Here is a 26,640-nt window from a genome sequence, read left to right as displayed (position 1 = left end):
GTTTTATTTATATAGGTGTTTAAACTGAGCCATAGAGATTCCTGTCCTACTCAGATGAAGTGTTTCAGTTTTACAGACATTTAAGAAATGAATGAGTGTTACACTAACTGACTGCAACCAAATCCTTTGCGTGTTATCCTTCGGCTCCATGTAATTTTGTTTAATTAATGGATTTCTGAAGTCTGCAGTCGTAAGTACCATTCATCTTATCTTAGTGGTAGAATAAATATTGTAAATTTTAATTTTTGGAATATAAATATATGTTCAAGAGTTTTGTCTCTAGATTAGGTTAAAATAATGATAATGTAAACTAAGTGTTAAAATGAAAATATTTATTCAGGAGTTTAGTTATAAGAGTAGGATAATGTTTTTATTTCTATGTTTATTGTGATTTTAATATAGTAAGAGGGTACTTGGGGATATATATAAAAGAATAAATATTTTTGTAACTAGGATATGTGGTTATCTATCCATAACAGTACAGTTAAGGAACTGCAAACTGTATTATGTAAACTAAACCTTGGGTTAATTACTTATATTTGAATACGCAAAATGTCAAATGGAGATAAAATTAAATTTTGCAGTTCATCAATTTTTTGTACGTGATTATTCTGCACAAGAAATCCCCTACACAATATCATCCTTTTTATAAGCTGTATTTGTCGCTCTACATAGTTGTTATTTTCTAACCTGAAATACACATATTCTGATGGCATTAAGAAGATTCAGATAGTCTTAATTTAGTGTTTCAGTGCTGTTCTAAATAATGGCCACTAAGAGAACATCGGAATATTATTTATATGTGATGGAATAAATGATAATTAATAATTATGCATAAGCAACACATTGTAAATAACATGCATATACATTCCCTTGAAGCTTGCTACGTGCTTTTTACTTCCTTGTGCGAAGTAAAAAGGAAGTATTGTAATCGTGAAAAGTTTCAGGCAGCATATTTCAACGAAAATGTCCATTTTGACTGCTATCGAATGCAATTTAACGATGTTTTTGCATGATATCTGTACGTAAGGACAGAATAAAGTACTCTTTTCCTTCAAAAAAAATTATAAAACTGCTTTAAAATTAATTCTGAAGAGAAATTTTTGTGGCGTCTGTACGAACGTATGTACGTTCGTGCGTACGTACGTATCTCGCATAACTCAAAAACGAGTAGCCTCAGAACGTTGAAATTTTGTATATAGGACTGCTATAACATGTAGATGTGCACCTCGTATTTTGGTTGCAATCTGCCGCACCAAACGTATATAAATATATTTATATATATATCCACTTTGTTACCCGGCTCAGTGATCTAAAAATATTTTTGATATGATAAAAATATTATTTATAAAATTACTCTTATATGTTGGTAAATTGTACATTTTTTGCTTTAAAAATGATTGAATTATGTTGTTTTTATCATCCAGTTATCATAATACTGTTAAGTGAATCTAGCGCCAGAGTGTCGCTATGGTAAACAAATACTAGAGTGAATTTTAAAGAATGCATTTATTCTATTGTGGTTTATGCGCTGTCGGCGAAGTAGATTTAATTCAATCCAATAAGTTTAAATGAAATGCAAGAAAAAATGCGTATAATTTAATATTCCAATACAAGGAAGTCATGTGGTGTACAATCAGATTTTTTCTTAACCAGGTCATAAAAATTATGGAAAAAATTTTACAGATCTGAAAACCTATTGTACTCATAATTTGTGAGCTTAAGGTACAGAAAAGCAATTAAGTCTTTTCAAGAAACCAATTTTAATCAATTATAATTCAGAACAATTTTGAAAAATAATTTCTGCTACTCTGTAGAATCAGGAACAATCCTTATTCTAGAATATTTTACTATAATTTAATACAAAGTTTACAAAATGTTCACTGAAAATATATTTTAGGTTTAAAAGATGGTAAAAAAAAGAAAAGCTTCAATCAAAAAAATAAAAGACAATAAACAGAAGAGGAAAGGGCAAACCACTGCTCTGTCATAATTTTTATTTCAACATAAACACAGTTAAATGAACACAAATTCAATTAATAACAATTAACACAATTCTTATTAAACAAACAAACATGTCAAGCAATCTGTAATATAACAAATATTTGTTTTAGTTTTAACAAGTTATTTACAGTTAAATTACTGTTACTATATTAATAACGTACAAATGGGAGATTTTTTTTCAATTTCTACATGAATAATATCTAGTAATAGTAATCTAGAGTGGTTAAATGTAAAAAATTGGGAAAACATAAATCATCAATCTTCATATTATGTTCATGATTTAATCTTGTTTGAATTAGAAAATTCCACCCAGCATTACCATCATATTATGCATTAACATTTAAAAAACAGATAATAAAAACTTTGCATCATATGAGAATAAATGATGCAGGCAATAATGATGATAATTATAGGTATTTCAAAGAAAAATGCAAAAGAAAAAAAGGTAAGTATATAATAATAATAGTGTTGAATAAAAGTAAACAATTAATACAACATCAAATCTTCAGGAACTGCTTTCTGTCTGATTCAAAAACAATGATGCTTGAATGCCATTGTATATACTTTCTAAGCAATCCAATCTGGGAAATGTGTACTGGAAAAAGAAAGGGAAAAAAATTGCAATTTTTTGAAAATTTGAATTTGTACATCAAAAGGGTAGAGTGTTATTCCTATTATAAAGCATTTTTTTAGCATTATTCTCAGTCATTAATTATGAAGAGAAAGAGAATATCCTAATATTCTCTGTAAGTAATTAAGTAATGAAGCTTTTGTATGTTAAGATTTTTGGGGTTTTAAAGTAAAACATCCAATTCAAATACATACATACATATATACAGTCAAAAGTCGTTAATCCGGACTCGTCGGGACTTCGGCGATTCCGGATTATCGATTTTTCCGGATTATAGATCATCAGTTTAAATCTCGTAAGATGGCATGCAGAAATTCTAAAATTAAAAACATGAAACCGTAATTTATGAAATAAAGAACAATTATGATCTATAGGGTATCAAAATTTACAAAAAAAAAAAGCTTAATATTTATTTGTTTACTTTATTAAACATTTCTCTCAATGTAAGTTGTTTAAGTTGCTTCATTTTATGTGATAATACTTTCTCTTTAATTCTATAAAAAGACATAATTTCTTGTTCAGTTACAAAGTTCCGCTGTTCAAGTCCCGTTAATTGCTGTGCCGAGAATACCGACTAACTTGTCAATCGAAATTTTTTCGTTTTCACTAACCTCTCTGTCACATTCTTCATGTCTTAATCCATTTTTTGCAGCAATTCCAATTTTTGTTTGTTGGACATCGAAACATACTTTCGTTTTGTAGATCCTTTGGAAGTTCCAACATCGGAAATTCTATTTGACATAATCGAAAGTTCAAGTTTACTTTTATAAAACTGCTCTTACAGTCTGCTAAAAATAATAAGCGGGATCCAATTCGAAGATTAAGGAACAATGCAATCATTAACATTAACTGAAATAGATAATTAGATAATTTTAGCTTACACCGTCCGTTATACATTAAACGCGTAGGCGAAAACGTATTCTGCAGTTGCGCACACGCATATGCGCAGTAGTCAAGGTCTTACGCGCTCGCGTAAAACGCCTGTGCGCATGTGCCACCGCGGCGCATGCGCACAAAGATTTTAGCTTTGAGGTCCGGATTATAGATCATTCCGGATTATGGGTGTCCGAATTAACGACTTTTGACTGTATATTTATTGCAACAATATCAAGTAAACAGATAGAATAAAATTACTATAGCTATAATTATATGATATACAAACTTGTACATACAGACTATCTTAGTGTTTCCAGAAGACAGGGCTCATAATAATTCTTTTTAACCCTTTGCGGTCGTATGTCTACACTTAGCCATAAAGCTGTTTTACCATTCCAGTCGTATGTCTTGCTCTCAGCCACCACAGTAAAGAGCTGTACTGATCTTATATTAAGTTGACAAGCTTCATAAACTTGCATATTATATATAGCTGCTTGTTCACCAAAAATTACCTGTGTATAAACCTGATATAAACTGTGTATAAACTTAATACAACCACAAAGGGTTAATCATAGGAACATTGAAATCTAGAGTGGTAATATGCTAATATTATCACTATGATCATCACAGCCCACAGTATCAACAGCTTCTTCCAAAATCACACTAACCTGATCAGCTTCAATGTATATCAAGTTATCTTCATCACGCGAAGTGCCTGCTGTTGGATCATTATGCAAATTTTGCTGCTGTAATTGCTGAAGTTCTTGATTCACTTTTGCTAGCTTCTTACGTTCTCTATACAGACGCACACGTTCTTTGCTTGATTTTGGTGGTGGCTTAGGAGGTTTATTAGCTTTCTTGCGTTCTCTATATTCCCGTTGCTTCTCAGCATTTGTTTTAGCCATGTTCTTTACATTAAATAGGTCCAGATGTATTCTTTATGTGGAGCAAAGCTCTTCAACAAGAGTTAAAAACAGATAAATATCATTTAGAATTTTATTCACTTTACTCAGAAGCATAGTGGATTGTCTGGTGCATACTAACTTAAATAGAGCTAAAATATTAACAAATGATAAGATTTAGTACATTACAAAATGATTTACTAATTCATCTATAATCAAACAATGTAAAATTAAGTTACACAAAACTAAACCATAAAAACAATAAGATTTATTCATTCCTAAGAATGGACAAACTTAGATTTCTCTGTGTGATTAAGATAGCAGTTGTATCATAAATTCCTCTTAAATTGCTATTGGGCAAAAACCAAATTATACAATGGATAATATTTACAATAAATGTTGAATCATCATTATGAGTTTCTACTGCTCAGTGGTTCGCTATTTTTTTTATAGAATTGGAAATTTATATGAGACTATCATGATGTAATAACAGATATCATGATGTAATAACACACACACACACCTCTGATTATAAGAATATGTTTCCTCTTTAACATGCTCTTTTGAAAACCATATCCATCTTATTTCTTATCCCTTAATTATCACATAAAACATTCATATTTGATTTATTCTTAAACTGCAGTATTTAGACTATTTATTTGTTTTTCTCATAAAAAAAACCTTCAAACATATCAAGTTCATACATAGAAAAACACATATATGCAAGGACTTTCTTTTCCCCATAAAATGACTTCAAACCGGGAAACATGCATAGTTGTCTTTAAACATCTGAGCTTCCAGTAAGTCTATCTCAAGCCATGAAAATGATAAATGAAAGGACTTAAGTAACTTTGGTACTTTTCTGTTTTGCCGGTGCAGGCGATAAAGTCGCCAATAATGGTACAACTGATGCCAAATGGAATATCCTTGCTGGTAAGCTTTTACGGCTCTTTTTCAAAACAAGTCACAGCCATTTCTTATCAGATTAATTGTTTCTTTCAATAGTGGCATACAATTACATAGAATTTTTACCAGATAGTTAAATTTGCCCTAAGGCCATTCACGGTAATTAAGTCAATTAAGATGCAATCACACCGCTCAGTCAAAGGCAAAAATATAAAAAAGGCAAAGTCAAGGGTTAAATTCATCAGTTCTAATGAGAATGCACTAGCGAAGTAAAGCACTGTGGATTTACATCATTCTTGAGTAAGCTATTTGTATGAATTGAAATAATTCTTTCATTTAAACTTGCATTCCAAATTAAGATTTTGCTTGAAATTAATGTAGATAATTATTGAGAGAATTAGATTTTTGTAGTGTAGTTTACGTGAGATGAGATGACTTGGGGTCACGTGATATGAACCTGTGAATCAGGATGTTGAACCATAAAAGCATAGTAAATTCTTAAATTAATGTCTTTTTACAAATTTATTGTCTTTATTTATTGGCTTTTTACAAAATTTTAAATAATATTAAAATGTTTATGCCTTCAAAATAAAAAATTCTTAAGAACTAACATTTGTTAACATTTTTTATGTGTATATTGTATGTTGTCACCAATAAACTCTGCTTGGCAATATTTGCGCCGGCGAAACAGAAAAGTACATAACTTTAATTATAAGATATTTCTAGGGAAGATCAGGACAAGGTTTTGAAGTGGAAATAACATTAAATTTTTCAAGGACCACTGTATTTGTGATGTTTATAAACTGTAACTGCACCAGCACTTAGCAAGAAGTCTCTTATGACCACAGCTGATGTACATCACCCCTGCAGGGAAAACAATAAAAAATACAAATAAATAAAGAATAATGAGCATCCAGGTACCATACTGGGATGCCAAAAAAATATCAGCGAATGGACAATATTACATACACATTTACAGAAAACTTAATGCACTTCTGGTAACTGGTATTGGTATTGGTACTTTATCTGGTATTGGGAACAAGAAATCTGAAGCAATGAATAGCAGGGCATTTCATTTCGTTTTCTGTTGTGGTAGGCTGACAGAAAGATATTAGTGAAGTATTAATCTTTCTTCTCAGTTATACCTGTTAGAGATAATGATAACTCCTCCATCATTTATATAATCCTTGGCTCATCAATACGAAGTGGTATATTTCAAAAAGAGTGAGAAAGCCCTACTTTATTCAGCCATTACCAAACAAATATTGCTTAACCCTTTGAAGGCTGAAATGCCTGAGATGACCTTTCATTCACACAACCACCAACCACCCTAAACAGATGAGAGTGTGATGATGTTTTCTTCCCTCCAAGATATGCAGTAGCAGGTGCAGTTTCCACAAATGCATTGTATCAGTTTATTGCAGACAGCTTGTCCTAAAAGGCTAACAGAAGCTTCTTTGTTAGAAAGTAGAAAAGATGTGTTTAATGGATGGGAAGGGAATGAAGTTGGGTAATGGACAGGGATGGGCGTTTCAGTATTTTAAGCATACAGATTAACGAAGCCTTTAGTTTTCTAAGGATTAAGGAACACTTATTTGAGCCAGCAGCGTGTTGGGTGCCCAGAGTTAAGCACAGCAGCTAATATGCCATTGAACCTCTCTAGAATGCAGCTCAGCAAAATATTAGTTCTATGAATCTAGGACAAATTCTGGAAAATTGGATGCTGCTACAACAAATATGATTTGCAGCTCACCATTCAGTCTTTAGTATCTGATGTAGTTATAGGCATAGTAGGTTTTTATTCATAATACAGATGGACAGACATAAAATTAAGAAGCCATGTTTAATATTTTGATCATTCAAAGCATATGCAAGCATATTTATATATGCATATATATTCAGTAGATATGCATATGCACATATAACTGTATGCTCATATATAGAATAGAAGTATATAAAACATATTCATATAACCTTAATGCATACATACACATTGAGAAGTATGAGTGTTCTTAAAGAGAATCAACACACCTGTAGAATGAACAATTGAGCACGCCAAAATCTCAGTTTAGTACATACACCAAAAAGGTGCGAAATGTAGCATCCATTTAGTAATAACAACAATATTATAATCATCATCATCATAATAATATATAAAAAAAGAAAGACAAATTGTTTTATTTTTAAAATATATACCTCGGGCTATTCCACACAGGCACACATAGCACTGAAGCTATTATCATACCAGTAAACACATTTTTATATGCTCTCATACACTTCTACATGCCAGTCCTTTGAGAAATGCAGTTACAATTTGCTAGAATGCTTTGGTGTCAGTGAAGCTTCATCCATAAAAAATTACCCAGTCCCCACAATGCTTCACTATATGTTATTGCTAGAGTTACACAGTGGCTGCTTTGATGGTTATAAATCAAAACACATTTTAATTGAAGGTTGTTTGGGAACATTCAACCATGCTCCCAATGCTTATTCTCTTTCTTAGAATTTAAGGTATTGTTGAATGGAAAGCATACTGCCAGCAATAAAGAGTTTCCAGCATACAACTATTCTTCATTCAGGTTTAGGCTTGTGTATGATAGAATATACAAAAACTTGTGTCTCCGTATAATAAGCAAATCAGTGTAATGGATATCAGAATGGAGTAATAATTCAAGATATATAATTTCAAAATAAAAAACTTTTGTTAATTAAATACTTTTTGGTAATAACCTGTTCAAAGACAAACTAGGAGAAGCTGCAGGTATATTTGAGTTTGATAAAAGACAAGCTGTGATAGCCCAGCTTCTTGTAAGCACTTTAAAACGGAAAAACTAGCATTCACAAGCCACTGAAAAAGTACAGTAAGACCCCGCTTAACGCGGGGGGATACGTTCCATCAAAGTAGAGCGTAATGCGAAACAGCGCTAAACGAGGCTATCTTTACATGTAAATATTGGGGTTGGGGAAGATGGCTAGGAAATTGGTTAGGTATTAAATTTAAAAAGTATGTTTTTTTAATAAAAATAAAACCAAAAATTTATTTCTTAAAGCCCAAATTAATACCACATTATTATTTCTTGCAAAAATAAAAACAAAATATAAATAATAAAACGAATATTCTTAAAAAAAAACAAATAAAATTCTCAGTCAGTCATATTTAGTTAGCCTTCCACGTTTTCAGTGTTCTGCCTTTTTATGACAAAAGCATCTAATGCTGTTTGCCTTTTTCTTTTGCGTTGTTCTCTTAAAAGTTCTTCATAAATGGATAGAGCATCTCTAACACCACACCTTACTTTTGAGCTCCTGTCAAAATTCGGATCATTTTCAATGAATTGATCCATTATTTCAGTTATGGTAGACAAACTCCTTTTTACAAACGCCATCGAAAGTTCTTTTTGCTCTTCTTCTGAATCACTGCTGTCAACATTTTTGTTTTCTTCTTGTTCAGTTAATTCCTTGAGCTCATCATTAGAAAGACTAGCCGCTGCTTCTTGAATTATTTCTTCGACATCTTCCACGTTTACCCCTTCAAAATATGTCTGTACAATACCGCACCAAACAAGAAATACAAGTACAGTCTTTCGGATATGTATTTGAAACCTATCGCTGCATAATATTTAGGGGAATCCCTGTATGCTGCGAGCGATTTCGTGGAATCCCCGGGTTGAAATAAAAGAGCGCTAAACCGAAACAGCGCTAAACGAAACAGCGTTAAGCGGGGTCTTACTGTATGTGTAAGAAATGGTGAAAGTATACATAAGAAGTGAAGCAAATGAAGAAACATCATTCAGCTAAGTATCAACTACAGCTCACTGATGTCCAGTAAAGAACCAAAATGGACTGTCAAAAGTAAATACATTACTTTTAGAAAGAGCATGGCTATAGTCCAGCAAATCATCCACAGCTTCATCACTGATAAAGTGGATAATGTTTTGTAACGAACAGCTCATTGAATCCTTTTGCATTAAGAGCTGGATACTTTAGATCTAGTTGAGTCCCAGTGCTAATTATACCTCATTCTTGAAGTATCAAATAGATGATTAAGTGCATGTATACTAATTACCAAATTATTATTTTGGCACTTACATATACTCTTTGACAGATACGGACCAGTGGAAGGTATGTGATGAAATGGATGATTATTTTCCTGCAAAACTTTAAGGCTCATTTTTTCAGCAGAATACACTCTATCAGGCATCTGAATATTTTAATGAATCGAATTCACTTATACATATCTATTATATTCCCTATTGAGGATGGAAAATTACCAGATGTAGAGATAATATTGCTGAACATACTAGGATAGTTATAGTCACTTCATTAAATAGATGCCTTACACAATGACAGCTATTTTATGTGTTATTAGGCAGGTGATCACAAATTGCTTTCTACTATACCTATACATACACACACATACTATTAAAAGTACAACATTTGCAAGTGCTAATATAGTTCCATTTAAAAAGTTGCACATTTAACATAAGAAGTTTGAGAGTATTTCAGTAGACTTATGATTTAATCCTTTGACGGGTGGTGGGTCACTCACCTTTTTTTTATCAGTTTTTATCTCCCAGATGAAAGCTGCAAAATTCCATTTAAAGTACATGCAATTATGCCTTTTAGTTCTCTAAATGTATAACACATGGCAACACTAGTATTCATTCATGGAAATAATGTAAAATAAAAATTCTTTGCAGGTCTAATTTTGAAGCAGTTTTTTTTTTTTTTCTTAATTTCTAATGTAATTTAAATCGTCTGAACAACAACTTTTGGTGTCAGAACTAATTTTGTTTTTATGTGAAAGTTTCCTTTTCTAATAAAAATTATTATTTGAATTCATATATATTAATTAAGAATACGTGAAATTAAAAGGTGGGACAAATATGTCCCACCACACATGTAGGAATTGCTGCTACTAGATGGCAGCACAGTTTAAATATTTTAAGTTCAAGAATCATGTTAATTTTATATATTGAAAATGCAAATTTTTTTAAATAAATTGCAATAATGTTAAAACTTGAAAAATATTTAGTATTTTTTCCAAAACAAATGAAAATATAACTCTAACATGAAATGTCATTGAATACTAAATGGATATGGGAGTGTGATTCACCATAGAAAAATATCCTAAGCAGAGTAAAGAGAGGTGAAATGTAAATAAACATGACAGCCTTCTAAATATCTTCCTTTTCAAATCTGCAGCAAATACAGTACTGGAGAGAAAATCTTCTCTGTTTCAAATCTATTATGAAATCATTAAAAAATACAGTACTAAGTCTGTAATCTGGACGTCCATTATCCGGACCTCAAAGCCCCGAACTTTTTTCTTGTATGCTTTATGCATGTGTGTAATGCGTTTACGCATGCACGTTTAATGTTACACATGCACGTTTAAAGTTTACACATGTACGTTTAGCACAAAAAACGAAGCAACTTAAACAACTTACATTGAAAGAAATGTTTAATAAAGTAAACAAATATTATTATTAATATATTAAGCTTTTTTTTTGTAAATTTTGATACCCTTTAGATCATAATTGCTCTTTATTTCATAAATTACAGTTTCATATTTTTAATTTTATAATTTCTGCATGCCATCTTACCAGATTTAAATTGATGATCTATAATCCGGAATCGCCGAAGTCCCAACGAGTCTGGATTACGGACTTTGTACTGTATTTAAAAAGTCGTACAGAGAGTGATTTTTTTAAAATTATGTAATTTTTTTTGGAAAAAATATTTTTTATATCTTGCATTTTCATTTGGTTGCTAAAGCTAGCACTTTAGATAAGCATGTTAGGAGAATTTACGCTCAAGCAAAGATACCATTTTACTGCTCCAGATGCACGGTGGGACAAGCGGTATCCCACCTCGTCATGAATTACCTTAAAGGTTTACCTTTTTTTGCATGAAATAACATTGTATTAGGGGGCTAATTATCTACGTGTAAAATCATTTTTTCCCAAACAATTTTTTTTATGCACCGTACCTCAAATGGTTAATATGGAAAGAAAAACATAAAGTTAAAAAAATGATAAACAGGCGATATTTTTTAGAGTGTTTGTCTGTGTACTGGTAGAGGCTTTAGCATGCTTTGGTATGTTTTACATAAATATTGCATTAATATTATTTACATTAATATTATTCATTTTACCTTAAATAAAATATGTTGTTTCAATAGTTTTGGTTTTACTACCTCTTTAAAGAAACTTTTAAATTAAGCAAGATTTCATGAACTTTTAAATGAAATAGAATAAGAAAATAATAATGGATAAAATTCAGTTATGCTATAGAAATTATTGCCATGAAGACACATAATTCTCAGGCTAAAACAAAAAATTCTAATTAAATTAAGAAAAAATGAACTTTTAACCGAAACTCTGTGCTTAAACTCTGAACTTCTGAAGTACTCAAATCAAATTTTTCATATAATGCACTTCTGACAACAAATTTTATAGTAATTTCGCACAGTATAATTAAAGAGCAAGGCTATTTCAGTGATATATTTCTAACAGATGGATCCTAAATATGTAAAACACCATAAGTGTGAAGAAGTAATTCCTAGGGTTGTTAAACTTTACATATTTAAGCAGGCACCAATATAGACATCATAATGATCCCATGCATCAATTGTTCACTTTATAAAATATTGAGTTTTAATGAAAGTTTCTTGCCTCTGCAAATATCATCGAAATTTAATGAAAGTTTCTTGCCTCTGCAACAGATCTAGTTGCCATGTTTAATTATATTTTGTCAAACGATTTTTGGCATTTTAAAGAAAGAGACTTGCTTTAGAACACCGTGAAATTCGTAAATAAATATCATTATCATTAAGTACAAGGTGTCTGAAATGGAAATATCAAATTAGAACCATCATTTACTTCGAGTTCTATAGCAGAAAGGTCAGCTACAGAATGTCACCAAATCATGCATACAGCTTTAGGTTCTAATGTACTATTGCTTATGACACTATGAAGGTTTGGTACTGAAAGTTGAAAAACAAGGACTATGACATTCAAGAAGCAAAGCCAGCTTACTGAACTGGCCAGCCTATTGATGTTGATGAGGGCCACCTGCGAGAACTTGTGGAAGAAGATCAAGTATGCAACCATTCAAGAGCCTGCTAAGGAGTTAAGCATTGGTGCCATGTCCGTTAGTTGCATTATGCATCGCATAAACTTGACGTACAAGTTCAATCACTGGGTGCCAGTTGAGCTGACTAAAGCAGATAAGAACAATGCGTTTCAGCTTCCACTAATCTGCTTGAATATCAATGCAAGGATGAAATTCTGGACCGGATCGTCACTTGTGATGAAAACTGGGGTTGGTCTGCACCCGATGAGCCCGTTGACAGTGCCACAAGGCACCGTTCGACTAACGAAAAGATCATGCTTTGAGCCTGGTGGGATTGCTGTGATATTATCCACAAAGAGTACTTGGAAAAAGGTAAAACCCTCGACAGTAAAGTGTACAGCGGAATGCTAGTCCGTGTTGATGCTGCTGTCAAGGAGAAACATTGAACCGAGTTCCGGCACAAAAAGGTAGCGTTCCATTAAAATAATGCAAGACTACATGTGTCTGCATTCACCGGTTGGACTCTGTAAGGACCCGAATAGGATCTTTTGCCACACCCATCATATAGTCCTGAAACTGCTCCTTTGCACTTCTACCTTTTTTCACAACTGCAGCAACATCTTGCTGGCTTTATCTTCCATTCTGCACAGGACATCCAAAATGAAGTTGATCTGCTTTTGGACTTGTGGCCACCAAGTTTGCGGACCAAAGGCTTTGAAAAACTACCAAAATGTTGGCAGAGAATCACAGATTTGTGTGGTGATTATTACCTACACTAAAGGTACTGCTTTTCATGTTTTTTTCCATAACTTTCTTAAGAAAATTTTTTTGGTAGAAAACTTTTATTACAACCAGATATAAAAGATGGCAAAAGACATTGTAGTTGTTTCCTATATGTCTTGGATTAAAACACAAAAATGTACCAATAAAATGCTCCACAGAAAATACAAAATAATCAGTTGGTCCACTGAGCAAATTCTGGTAGAGCCATGGATAAGATCTCGTAGAGCCTTCTGATTCATAAATGTTGCATTTTAAATAAAATTTTAAAATATATCACACATATTTGATTATATTATTTGATTTAAAATAGAAAATTTTTTAATATAATTAATTGATTGTATCCTATTTAAACATATTTAAAATAAAATACATACCTTAAACAAAGGAATTAAACATTTAAGATTAGTTGGGTCTTTAACATCTCTGAGTAAAACAGCTAAATAAAACAATACTCTGTGCTGCAAAAAGAAAAGTAAAAGAATACAAAATGCATAACAAAACTTCAAGTAGACAAATACAAACCTAACAATTAATAAAATATATAATAAGAAGATGTAAGCACATGAATAGGCTTAGAAATGGCATTTTAAAGAAAGAATTAATTTTATTTTTCTAATGACAATATACACCATGTCTACAAAAGTCTTTACTCAGCCTATACTTTCACAACAAAATGTTTTACGTGACACAAAAATTCACGTTTTCCTGTATCTAAAGTAACAGAAATTAATTTTGTATAAAATACAAAATCTAACTTCACACATTTTTTCAGTCCCTACTCTTATATTTGGGAAAATTTTGTAATGCTTATATATATATATGAAAGAGGTGATCCTCATCCTGCCCCCCAAAAAGTTAACCAGCCGAGATACTTAATTTCCATTTTGAATTTGCATTGATGAATCAGTTAATATATAAATTACACTGATTCGAAGCTGATTTTCCCCCATTCAAATTTCATTTAATGTTTTATGTGTCTTTATTTAGAATTTTTTTACAAAGAATTTTCACACAAGTAATTTATCACTCTAAAAATATAATATTAATATTTATATGAAGTTTTATTACTTTAGAATGATGCTCTGGCAATTGCAAAATTAATTAAAGTACAATACAAATATTTTTCGTTTTTAATTGATGCAAAAAATATTACATATTTACTAAGTATACTGATACTGCCAGTGTTTTCTAGAACACGATTTCTATAAGATTCTGTAATTTTACATTTTGTAAAAAATTAGATTGATCAATATTTTCAATAATAATCTATGCAGTGTACTGTGATACTTCTTTCACAGTTGAAGCAAACTCCATTGATAGAACACAGCAAAGACTTCATTTAATATTATAATATCACAAGATGAAAGATACACTCAGGAAAAAAGGTGCCATGCAAACAAGAAGGGAAAACATATTCTAACTTTTTAAAAATTAAAAATAATTAAATTCTTCATGCGAGAGCCTGCGTTTCAAACATTGCTGTTAACATATACATTAATGTTCATCTATTTAAATTATACAAGATTTTAAGAGCAATGTTTAAAGCTGTTACAATACACATAATCTCATGTTCAAAAAACTGAAATTTCTAGTAAATATGAAATCAATTTTAATTACTGTATATAAAAAATGAAACTGAAATTGAATTTTACAGAGGGAAGAAATTGAAGTGCAATTAGTAATAAATAACAAATGTATTAACAGATTTTTTTTCATCAGATGGGCACAAAGAAAAAAACATAAGATATTTTTATTACAACAACATTAATAAATTTTAAATTTATTAGAAATGAAACATAATTTAAATTTGAATGGGGAGCATGAACATAGAGATGTCTTGCAACATTTTGGGAAAAAAATTGTTTTTGTTTTATGTAATCATGGTCACAAAAACTCTAATAAATATGATTCAAGATGGTGGTATGAGGTGCTATGCTGGTGTTTATTATGCCATTTTGCACTCCCCCATATTCTTTCAATTTTTTTTCATATAATTTGATCTATGAAATTGTTATTTGTGATTAACTGCAAGATGATCATTTTCTGCTTCTTTCAAATTTTCTGTTTTGCATACTTTCCAGCAATCAGGAAAAAATTTCACAACCATGTGCGATATTTTTTTTAGTAGCACAAAATAAAGGTTTAGCTGAGAAATCCAAAACAGTTACAAGAAAACATTCTTTTGTTTCTCTACACATGCCTCCAAAAACCCACTGTGTAGGAAGAACACGTCCAAAGTTACTCTTCCTTTTTGTAAAAAGACTTTTGTTAATCTCCACCATTCTGGTTTTTCTGCCAATTTTAACTTCAAGCAAGGCATGAGCACAAACCTCCTGCATATGATTGTTCCAATCGATGACTGTATTGTGGTTCATTTTCAGTTGCATATTACAAAACTCAACCCAAATCAACAGCACCAACAGAGATCAATTTTACAGATGTAAGGAAATTTAGGCATGATCTTTCAAACCAAGTGAAACCAAGATCTGATACCTATTTTTTCTCGGCAAGTTGGAAAGTTGTAATGCCAGTTTGGTGTATCGTAACTGGTAAAACACAACATCATTTCATGATTATTTTTACAAAATTTTTGCCTATGAAGAATTCCTTTTTATCCTGCAGTAATTTCACCGCTTCCTTCTCAACTTTAGGAAAATCTCAGATTGTGAAATCCATTTTCTTTTCTTTCCACTCTCATAAAACATGCTTTTATTCAAATAATTTATACAAAGAAAACCATCCATAAAATTATGTTTTGTGCAATTCTAAAAAAAGGCGGCTCAATTTCAGTCATAAAAATGAGATGGCTTAGCTGATAACACGGTTGCTATCTTCAGCACCTTGCTGCACATTTTAACACTATTTTTTTTTTTTTTTTTTTTTTGTCATACGGTGGTGCCCATTTTTTTTTGTCATACGGTGGTTAGGACTGACGTGATTAGAATACTGAAATAGCAGGTTTGACAACTCATCAGATGAGCATGTTGTGATAAGGTCACATAAAAGAAGAAGAGACTGAAGATTAATATGGACAAGGATGTCTCGTGAGAATAAGCTGAAATTTATTATTTTTTAACTTACAAACACGTTTTCAATAGTTGTTAAAATAGTCTTTATTAAAATAATTAAATCGTTGGCAATGTTAAAAACGCAAGTTCGAGAGCCACGAATTGCTCTCGCACGTAAAATGTATAGAATTTGATTTTTGAGAGAGATAGTTTTCTCTCTTGTCGAATTGTATGTAGCCTTTTTTTTTTTTTTTTTTTTTTTTGCGTTTCAATAAATTTTATTATGCTGTGTTTTGTTTTCAACCTGATGACACAACCCAGGATTTGCATAGCGGTTTCGACCACTACACCACAATGTGAAATGTTAAATATTACTTAGTGTTGCTTTTAAAAGTGCCATGAATAGCATAACATGGTACTGAAATTAATGCTGTGAAAAATGCTGGGTTATGGTAAACGAAAAATGGATGGGAAACTAGGAACTAAATTAAGCTATTTAATTCCTACCAATAAGTTCTTGGATTGGTTCTTGGATACCAGAACACTGGCAATTTTCAAGGAATGAAGTCTGCTCAACTATAGGTACGTGATAAGTGTCAGTTTCTCAAGCAGAAAATATCTGTGTCCCTATAAGCAGAAATCATTCAGGTTAATTAAACACATTTTTTTTTTTTTTTTTTTTTTTTTTTTTTTGTATTGTAATGTTTACCTTGAATATGCTAGGCTTGTTGATGACTACAATGGATTAATAAACAAAATAATAATAAAAGAGGGATATTCCTTCAGTGGTTGTGAGATTAAGCAAGTCTTTCCTCACGAATACATACGATAACTGCAGTCGTAAATTTGAAATGCAAGCTTGTTGGCTTGCTTCCACTGCGGTGTCTAACTGGAATGCGAGGTGAGCTCATTTATGACCATCAAAAGGTTAACATACACATGCACTTACAAACAAAGGAATTCTTACAGAAAAATCTGTTAACCTCCACATTAATTTAATTCTGGTGGTAATTACCACATAAATATTTTGATACAATATCTGTATGATTAATTTTTATTGTCTAGAAACCAATTGCGTTATAGTACTTCTGAAATATCTTAAAACTAAATAGAGTAATACTGTAGAATGAGGATCTAACAGTAATACTACAGTTTTCTAAATATAAATAACAAACAAATTGAATGATAAAGACTTTCCATATGAACTCCACAACATATATGAGTAGATGACAAAACTAAGACTGTGCTAACCAGATTCATTTTTATATAAAAAAATGAAAACTTTTTTTTTTTTTTAAATTCATCCTCATATCTTCCAAAACTTTATTCACATTTCTATATAATACTAATTCACATAATTTTACACACTTATTATAAATAATTTAGAGGGAAACCCGAGAGGAATTTTTATAATTTCTTTATTTTCAAATTTTTGTCCATATAAAATAAAAAGTTATGCTTCGTTAAGTGGCGTAAAAGTACAGGTTTAAAGTATACAATTTTTGCATGCATAAAATACATCTCGTTTGAATATTGCATCTTCTCCAAAAACCTCTCAGTGTCTTCTAATACTATTTATTTATATACATAAATACATGTACAGTCAAAAGTCGTTAATCCGGACTCGTCGGGACTTCGGCTATTCCGGATTATAGATCATCAGTTTAAATCAGTTTAAAATTTATGAAATAAAGAACAATTATGATCTAAAGGGTATCAAAATTTAAAAAAAAAAAAAAAAAAAAAAAAAAAAAGCTTAATATTTATTTGTGTACTTTATTAAACATTTCTTTCAATGTAAGTTGTTTAAGTTGCTTCATTTTATGTGATAATACTTTCTTTTTAATTCTATAAACAGACATAATTTCTTGTTCAGTTACAAAGTCTCGCTCTTCAAGTCCCGTTAATTGCTGTGCCGAGAATACCGACTAACTTGTCAATCGAAATTTTTTCGTTTTCACTAACCTCTCTGTCACATTCTTCATGTCTTAATCCATTTTTTGCAGCAATTCCAATTTTTGTTTGTTGGACATCGAAACATACTTTCGTTTTGTAGATCCTTTGGAAGTTCCAACATCGGAAATTCTATTTGACATAATCGAAAGTTCAAGTTTACTTTTATAAAACTGCTCTTACAGTCTGCTAAAAATAATAAGCGGGATCCAATTCGAAGATTAAGGAACAATGCAATCATTAACATTAACTGAAATAGATAATTAGATAATTTTAGCTTACACCGTCCGTTATACATTAAACGCGTAGGCGAAAACGTATTCTGCACTTGCGCACACGCATATGCGCAGTAGTCAAGGTCTTACGCGCACGCGTAAAACACCTGTGCGCGTGTGCAACGCGGCGCATGCGCAGAAAGTTTTTAGCTTTGAGGTCCGGATTATAAATCATTCCGGATTATGGGTGTCCGAACTAACGACTTTTGACTGTATAACAAAAATAATGTTTTTGACATTAAACTAGCAATCAATTTGTGATATAGTAAAGAATCAATTTTCCTTCACTTACCATGAAAATTCCTTCATTTATAACAACATCTTGGATATCTTGCTGAAGAATGAACTGCGATGCTTTTCTACCAGTTACAAAAGTAGTAGTTAACTGGAGTCCTAGAGATGCAATTACCAGTAAAGATTCTGGAGGAAAAAAGAATAAATACTGGAATAATTCTGGCAAAATGATAAATAACATAAAAATTCTTATAAATTTTTCCTAAACATTTTGTTTTAAATAAAAAAATAAGATAATCATATATACCTTGTTTTACTTTATGGTGTAACTTTAAAACTAATATCACACACAGAAAGCACAGAAACAGGCCTAGAAAACTAACATCCTGTAAAGAAAATATTCATGTTTTACGGAACGCTTCTGAACAATTGTGTACTAATTTTTTACTCTGGTACATATGAAGTAACATGGTAATATACAAAGGAAATTTCCTTAGTGAACAATACACAAATATAAATTTATACAATTTATTTACTTCAGTTTTTATTCACAAGTTGTACAAAAGACTTCTGAGTGCACATATAACAAAAATCAACCTATAAAATAAATAAAAATATGATTGCCAGAAGGAAAACGTTTAACTTGATAGCTACCCCACTTTCCAATACTCTCAAAATGTGCACTTGAAGAGTTAAGGGAAAGGTAAGTCTTAATCACTTTCATCTGATGATGACAAAGCTTGCATAAAAAAATCCAATGCCATGGTAAGTGTTTTGAAAGACAGCAAGATGGAATTTACATATCACCTCTCTCCTTGAATATTCTAAAATATATCTAAAAGTCTTTCAAAACATTTTTGAAAGAGTTCTAAAAACACTGCACAAATCTCATGGTTAGATCTCTGAACAATTACAGTACCTCTTTTAGTTAACTAGTCAGTCATTCTGAAAGTTTTGACAATCCGAACATAAAGTATTTTTTTATCACTAAGTGACATAAGACATATTACAGCTTATGCTTCATGCAGAGAAAATATTTTATAGCACAACATGCAAACAAAGATTCATTACCAGCCACCATTAGACAAGACTATTGTGTCTTGTCTGATGGTGTCTAATGGTGTCTAACTGAGAATTTCAGAACACTACTAGAGCTTAATTTTCGGCATTTTCACGCCATGATTTTGAATACTTTTAAAACTAGGTTAAATGAATGGTAAGTGTTTACATAATGCTTTTAATAGTTTTTTCCAATTTAAACAAAACCACAGTTTGTTGATGGTATAATGAATTCAAGAAGGTAATATTAGCAAAATGAGATTACTGTAGCCAAATTGTCACAGTGTGAACTTATTAAAAATTATACTCGTGGAGTAGATATTAAAAAAAAACAGTAATATTACTTATGCTCAGATCCAGGACATTAAAACTTATAGTCAGATGTAAGTGAGCTGAAGAACATTGGAGATATTCATACGGTTAACAGAATATTATGCTGCATGTCCATTACAACAAATTGTACTAAAGAAAGCAGGCAATCTATTACCTAAAGAATGTCCTAAATAACAAATGACATTTTTATACCTTAAATTTAATGCAGTTAAGTGGTTCTTATAACAAAATAAAAAATCATTTAAAAAACACACACATTCATTTTAAATACTTAAAATGCTCACTGTGTTTACAGTATGCTAAATATCTACAGCGACAACATTGTACATTATGGCCATTTGCATTATTGTAAGCTGTGCTATCTGCCTATCAGTAGAGTTAATTAATTTTTCTGCACTTACTGAATGTTAAACTAAGACCTAGAATGATTCTGATAGGTTGAGTATCCTATCAGAAATTATAGGTTGAGTATTATTAGTCCAAAGAGGCTTTGTCCCTGAAGGACTATTGTTTTCATTTTGCGATTTTGTGTTGAATCACTATAAATGTCCGTTTCACTTTTCAAACTGTTGCCACCAAATGTTAGAGTTCTGCATTATAATTGAAGAAATTAAATGATGAAAAATCTGCATAAATGTATGTATATTTCTTGCATTGTGATGAAACAATGGTACATAGAACCATTGAATTTTGAATGACGTAATCCTCCTATGAATATGGGCATATGGAAGACCAACTTTGAAATTTAGAATTTGTTTCATTATCAATTTCATACATTGCAAAACTTTAACGAATTTTTGTTTAACAAACTCAAGGAAGCCATGAAAAGCCAGCAAGCAAGCTATGAAACGTTGTACATAAAAAACATTTTTATCTCCAGCGCGTGAGTCTCTGTATCGAAAATTCTAAAAATATGCTCATTTTAAAACTATTTTGCAATATTGCTGTTGAACTGAATTTTATGGTTTAAGTGCGATGAACATGATATTTAATAAATAAATGTAACACACAAAATGTTAAAAAAATGTCCCTTTGGACGTAATTCAAAATCTGAAACCTTTCAATTTTTTTTATTATTTATTAATAGAAAAAAAACAATTATAATAGTTACCAAAGTATTACTGTATTTGCCGGCGTATAAGACACACCTTTTTCCTTTGAAAATAGGTCTGAAAAACAGGGTGTGTCTTATATGTCGTTACTGCATATTATATGTTGAAGCTTCATGGGATGCTGTGAAAACAGAGACAGTGGTTAAATCATTTAAGAAGTGTGGCATTAGTATGGTACAGAGGACAATTTAACAAAACCCACTTCATAAATGTATGAGAACTGGGATGATGATTTAGAAGATGTTGAGCATCTTCATCAGACACTCATCTCCAAAGCATTTAGCTCTGGAGATGAGTGTCTGGGTTTTGACGAAGAAGATTAAAAGGTGTTCTTTTCCAGATAGACTGGGTATTTGCAGAAAGTATTACTTTGTATTTTTATTACTTTATATTTAAAATACTGTAAATTCATTATATCGATTAATAATAAAATGTGTATAAAAAGGGGGTGTCTTATAGGCCGGTGCATCTTATTTGCCAGCAAATACGGTAATTAATTAATTTAGAAATGGTTCAAGTTCTCTGAGAGAATTTTTAAAAGTATATTGAATTATATCTATCAAATTTTTCTTTACTTGAAACATTAATTCTTCTCTGGATTTTGTGCTCTTAACCTTTACACTCTAAAAATTATGTGCAATGCATATAATTTTAAGTTTTTGGTAAGTACAGAAGAGAAAGTTTGCATTATCTATCACAATCGGACTATATAATAAAACCAACTGACTGCTGAGCATCTGGCAATGTTACACTAAAGGTGTGGAAATTATTGTGGAAAAATACAAAAGGTAATCATTAAGATAGCAATTGTAATTTTAATCAGGAATATAAATAATCGTCTGATTTAAATTAAATTTATGATAGCATAAAAGAAATTATTCAGAACATGCCAGATTTGGATGGCACATTTGCTGTGACTTTAAGGTTATTGCGGTTTTGCTGGATTTACTGCACAGTTACACAAAATACTTGCATTCCCTGAATGAAACAATCATGCCAGAGATTTACACTACAAAAAGTAAGATTGACATCCATATTAGATATTGCTCCTCTCATTTCATATACAACTGGAATTTAAAAAAGAACTTTATGAAAGTATTGCTGAAAGATGGTCTGACATTTGAATACTAATGCAGCAAATTTCTTTGCTTACTTGCAGTGATGGTAGCCAATTTCTGTTACAATGATAAGAAATGATGTAGTACAAGTTAACTACAAATGATAAGCTAAAATGCAAAGGTGTTTTCACATTTTAAAAATTTTCAATGGTTTGTTCAAACATTCATTAGTGTTTTGATATTATCTACTACACTGTCTTGTACAAGAAAAATGTCATTTTTTTATTTCTGTTGTAACTTCCAAACAGAAGCTAATCTTAAAAATAAATATACATAATATATATATATTAATTTATAAATATATATTATATATCTTATAAATAAAGTGCATATTCATATTTAGGAGATGAAATTTATTATGGAAAAGTTTATTTTATTCTTTTTTTTTCAATCATGCTGAATCCTCGAAGTATGAGCTGATAAGACTGCTGATAAGAATGAGAAGATTATTGTTACAGGCAAAAACACTTACATAGATGGAGACATGAAACTGATAAACAAAGGCCCATACTGCTCAATCTTCTATCCTCATGAAAGTTAAAATAGCTGTTAAATCTTCTGATATACTTCCAACTCAGTTTTAAAAAAATTACCCATTCCACCCACTGGTAACTAAGTTTTATGCTGTTCCAGAAGTTAACAAAATTGATATACCTTTTTGACCTATAATTTTTTTACTTAGGAACAGCATCATATCCTTTGGCCAACTACTTAATTTCTAGATTTTCCCTTTTACTTTCTAACAACATTTATACTGTAAAAAAATCTTTGGAAGTTGTTAATAAACTTCAAGATATTTCTCGCCAGCACTCAATTATAGTTTCTTTTGATGGTAAATCATTCTTTACTCCAGTTCAAGGAGTAAAGAATTTCATTTCACACACACTGAAATTCCGGAGTTAATTTCTCTTACTAAAGTTTCTTACAGCCAAATCCACTTCATTTTCAAAAATAAATATTACTGCCAAATTGAAGGATTAAATATGGGTAATCCCCTCAGTCCTGTACTTGCTGACATTTACATGCATTATTTTGAGATAAAATTATTTGAGGAACTATCTTTTCATCTTTGGATCTACTACACAGATGACATTTTTGTGTTTTTTTAATGGTAATAAAGAAGATTTATCCTGGATTTTAATTGTTATAAATTCAACTGATCTAGCCATCCAGTTCACTTTAAAAAATGAATTTCACTATTTCCTGTAAACAACCCTTTTTCTGTTTGTTTACCTCCCCATGCTAAAGCATGTATCCTGGCTAAAGGAAAAAGGCTTCTTTTTACTTTTATGTATGTATATTATGTTCTCAAAGTTTGCTCTTCAGAAGCTTTCCTTTCAAACAAACTCAATTATTTGAAATAAGTTACCATTCACAGAGGATTTTCTCTCGTGTTCATTGATAAAGCCTTTAAAGAATTTTCATCCTGCCTTTTTACCATATAAATAATATTAATAACCTTATTGTCATTCCATTTCATCCTTTTACCAGTTAAAAAACAGTGTGAATTCTTCCCATGTTCAACTTTCAAGTCACTTTCTCATTTATCAATAAAATCCATTCTTTGATTTTCTTACAGTTTCCATTTCTGATTTTAATTTTTGGGGAATTTATAATACACCTTGTCAATGTGGTTTGAGATATACTGGCCACACTAATCAGCATTAAAATTTTGCATCAAGGAACACAAATTTTGTTCTAAAAGAAGAAATAAACAGGTTTATTTCTTAATGTTTCTTATGTTCACTTTGCTCTGCCCTTTGATTTTGTATAAATATGGTCATGGCTCCTCCCTTCCTTGCAAAATTTTTTTGCCCCTGGTGAAGAGGCACATGCACCTGTTTGCCTTGGAATCATACAGTTTGAATTTAAATTACTGAGATTACCTTCATGCACAGTGGATTAATATTACATTTATTCAAAGAATGGAAAAGCAGCATTTACATGACAGCAATCAATATTCCAACTAAAGTTCAGAGCTAACATTGGCAGACTGCCAGGATCATACTGTTACGAATTTGGTATTTGAAAAGCTAATGTTAGTTCAATTATAAATTAAATGGTTTTATTTCTCGCGCAGTGCAGCGCGTGACGAATATTAAAAAAAGCTAAGCCGGAAAATTGAAAATACAAGAGCGCGTGCATTAAATAAATAAATATCTCTTTTTGATTTCGAGAAAGTACTGGAAAATTCTAGCGCGTGATTTTAAAATCTTATAAAAGGAGGAAAACATCTCAGTTTGTAGTAGTTGCTTAGTTTGTTGTTGTTTAGAAAACTGCTCTTGTCGATTATAGCGAATTCGCGGATTAGCGTTCTTTACCTGTTTTGAATTATGTTCTATTGGACATTTGAGTAGTTAAAAGATAACTACTGTGAGGTATTGTAATACTGCATGATAATTTGAGAAGATTTAAGCATTTTTGTTGTGATAATAATAAATTTTTGTTCATTTTGCATCGGACTTATGCATTCATTTCATAACGAACCCGTACGCACGCAACAATACATTACATCACATAAAGCTCTGACAAGTGAACAAAAGCTAATAAGGGAAATAAATCACATTAATTATTGCATCTTGGAGCAGTCAAACGTATATTATACCAATAAAAATCTATGCTATACACAAGGTTGCTGTTTTGCCTAATTTTAAGTTTGTCATGCTTCTCTTCTTATTGATGCTAAAATGTAACTTGAATTTTGTAGTAACTTCTAAATAAGAGCCAATCTTAGAAAATAAAGTGTATATTCATACACAGGAAGTGAAATTTAACAAGTAAAAGTTTATTACATTCCTGCAACAGAAAAAAAAAGGGAAGATCTGCAGAACAGCATTACAGGAAAAATATTTCAAACATACCTAAACAAAGCAAAAGACAGGCTTTGAATACGAGTAGAAAAAGATTTAAATTCATAAAAAAAACAGTGGCTAAAACACATTTTAAAATTTTATTAGCTATGCATGCATTACATAATTGTATACACGTATATAGTTCGACCGTCTCAAGCACAATCCTGGTTGGCATTCTGCCAAAACACATAGACTCACCCAAAAGGGGCGGTATTACTTGCTGCGATGTGAAAGGTCTTCTCTTCTCCAGAAAGAGCTATGCTGGAGGGAAAGAAAGTCCCCATCCTTCCACCCTATTTTGAGAATAATTCAGTCTGAATGGCGCATGCGTGTTTGCGCTCATGGTCGCAGATGAGGCGGTCGAACTATAAAAATTATGACATATCTTTTTTTTTTTTTTTTTTGTATCAAAATACTAACTTTATTATTTCAACTAATCAAGTTATTTTAGTTCTAAAACTCATTACACATACAAAATATACACATTTCAGATAAATTAATATAAAGTAATAAAATTCAGATAAATAATATAAAGTAAAATAAATATAAAGTAATATAAATTATAAAAGATAAAATAAAGAATATTAGCATATTCTATGTATGAAGTCTCATAAAAAACAATAAAAAAATAATCAAACACAAAAGTAAATCTTAGAGTTGTGCATGGAAAATTTTGGGGTTACATTTGAATCTATCAGACTAGTCATCATATCAAACCAAACTAGTTAATGGATTGCAATGAAAACCATCCATGAATTGAAAATTTCAGTTTTACCAACTACAATTTTCTCAGCATAAAGTCTAATAGATATACATGAAATTCACAATTTTCCTACAGCCTGCAATGATTATTAATATATTTTTCCTCAACCCATATCTATCAAACATTTAATAAATAATATCACCAAAGATTTAGTAAATTTAATTTGAAAGGAAATATTTTGTCATCCATCTTTCTATATTCTTCAAAAGAGCCAAAAAAGTCATAGATTAATTCCGACATTTTAAGATGATGCATTCATAACTAGCACATTTATTATTAAAAGCATAAATAATAAAGTTTTTTCAATTTCTTTTACATATAATTCAAAAATTAAAAAAGAAAAAAGTAGTGACTATCCTTTTATGTTTTGCATCAGCTTGACAAAATTTTGATGATTAGCAGAGCTGTTGCTTTGAAATACAATTCTATTGCACACAAAAATTCCTCATCTTTGTTTACTTTGCATTTAAAATTAAAATTACTGGCTGCATAAATCAAAACGTAATTTCATATAATTCTTCTCTAATAGAACACCTTTTTGCATAAATTAATATAGAATGAAATATATTAATATCGAAAAACTTCCAAAGTATTAATATGCTTGTTTAGTTATTGAATTACAAATTCATATGCAAATTTTGCTATTTTAATATGGACAGATGGATTAAACCAATAAATATCTACTTAAAATGATTTGTAATGAAGTGTTTGGCAACTGTTCTTTTAATTATTATTAGAAAATCAATTCATATAAAAA

At 30.8% G+C, this 26,640-nt stretch overlaps 2 protein-coding genes across 8 annotated transcripts in view; one reads left to right on the top strand and one right to left on the bottom strand.

Annotated features, from left to right (window-relative positions):
- LOC118196299 (uncharacterized) overlaps positions 1 to 26,640 on the top strand; it is a 175,850-nt gene that overhangs the window by 72,864 nt on the left and 76,346 nt on the right. Inside the window, exon 2 of the mRNA XM_035367720.2 lies at positions 16 to 190. The gene's annotated coding sequence lies outside the window, so the exon portion shown is untranslated. The remainder of the gene's footprint in view (positions 1 to 15; positions 191 to 26,640) is intronic.
- The window catches only part of LOC118196302 (phosphatidylinositol N-acetylglucosaminyltransferase subunit H-like), a 34,976-nt gene continuing 10,282 nt past the window's right edge, over positions 1,947 to 26,640 (bottom strand). For 3 of the 7 annotated variants that reach the window (XM_035367724.2, XM_035367723.2, XM_035367727.2), the window contains exons 4-7: positions 18,954 to 19,032; positions 18,705 to 18,832; positions 13,551 to 13,634; positions 1,964 to 2,599 (exon numbers count right to left, since the gene is read on the bottom strand). In XM_035367724.2, the coding sequence (XP_035223615.1) occupies positions 2,510 to 2,599; positions 13,551 to 13,634; positions 18,705 to 18,832; positions 18,954 to 19,032 (381 nt within the window). In that variant the 3' untranslated portion in view covers positions 1,964 to 2,509. The other 4 variants (XR_004759408.2, XM_035367725.2, XM_085821148.1 and 1 more) reach the window with 4 other exon arrangements.

This window comes from Stegodyphus dumicola, chromosome 7, assembly GCF_044657685.1.
Source record: "Stegodyphus dumicola isolate Sdum_Otavi_A_Nest chromosome 7, ASM4465768v1".
Taxonomy (NCBI): Eukaryota; Metazoa; Arthropoda; class Arachnida; order Araneae; family Eresidae; genus Stegodyphus; species Stegodyphus dumicola.
This window is presented reverse-complemented; position numbering and strand designations above follow the sequence as displayed.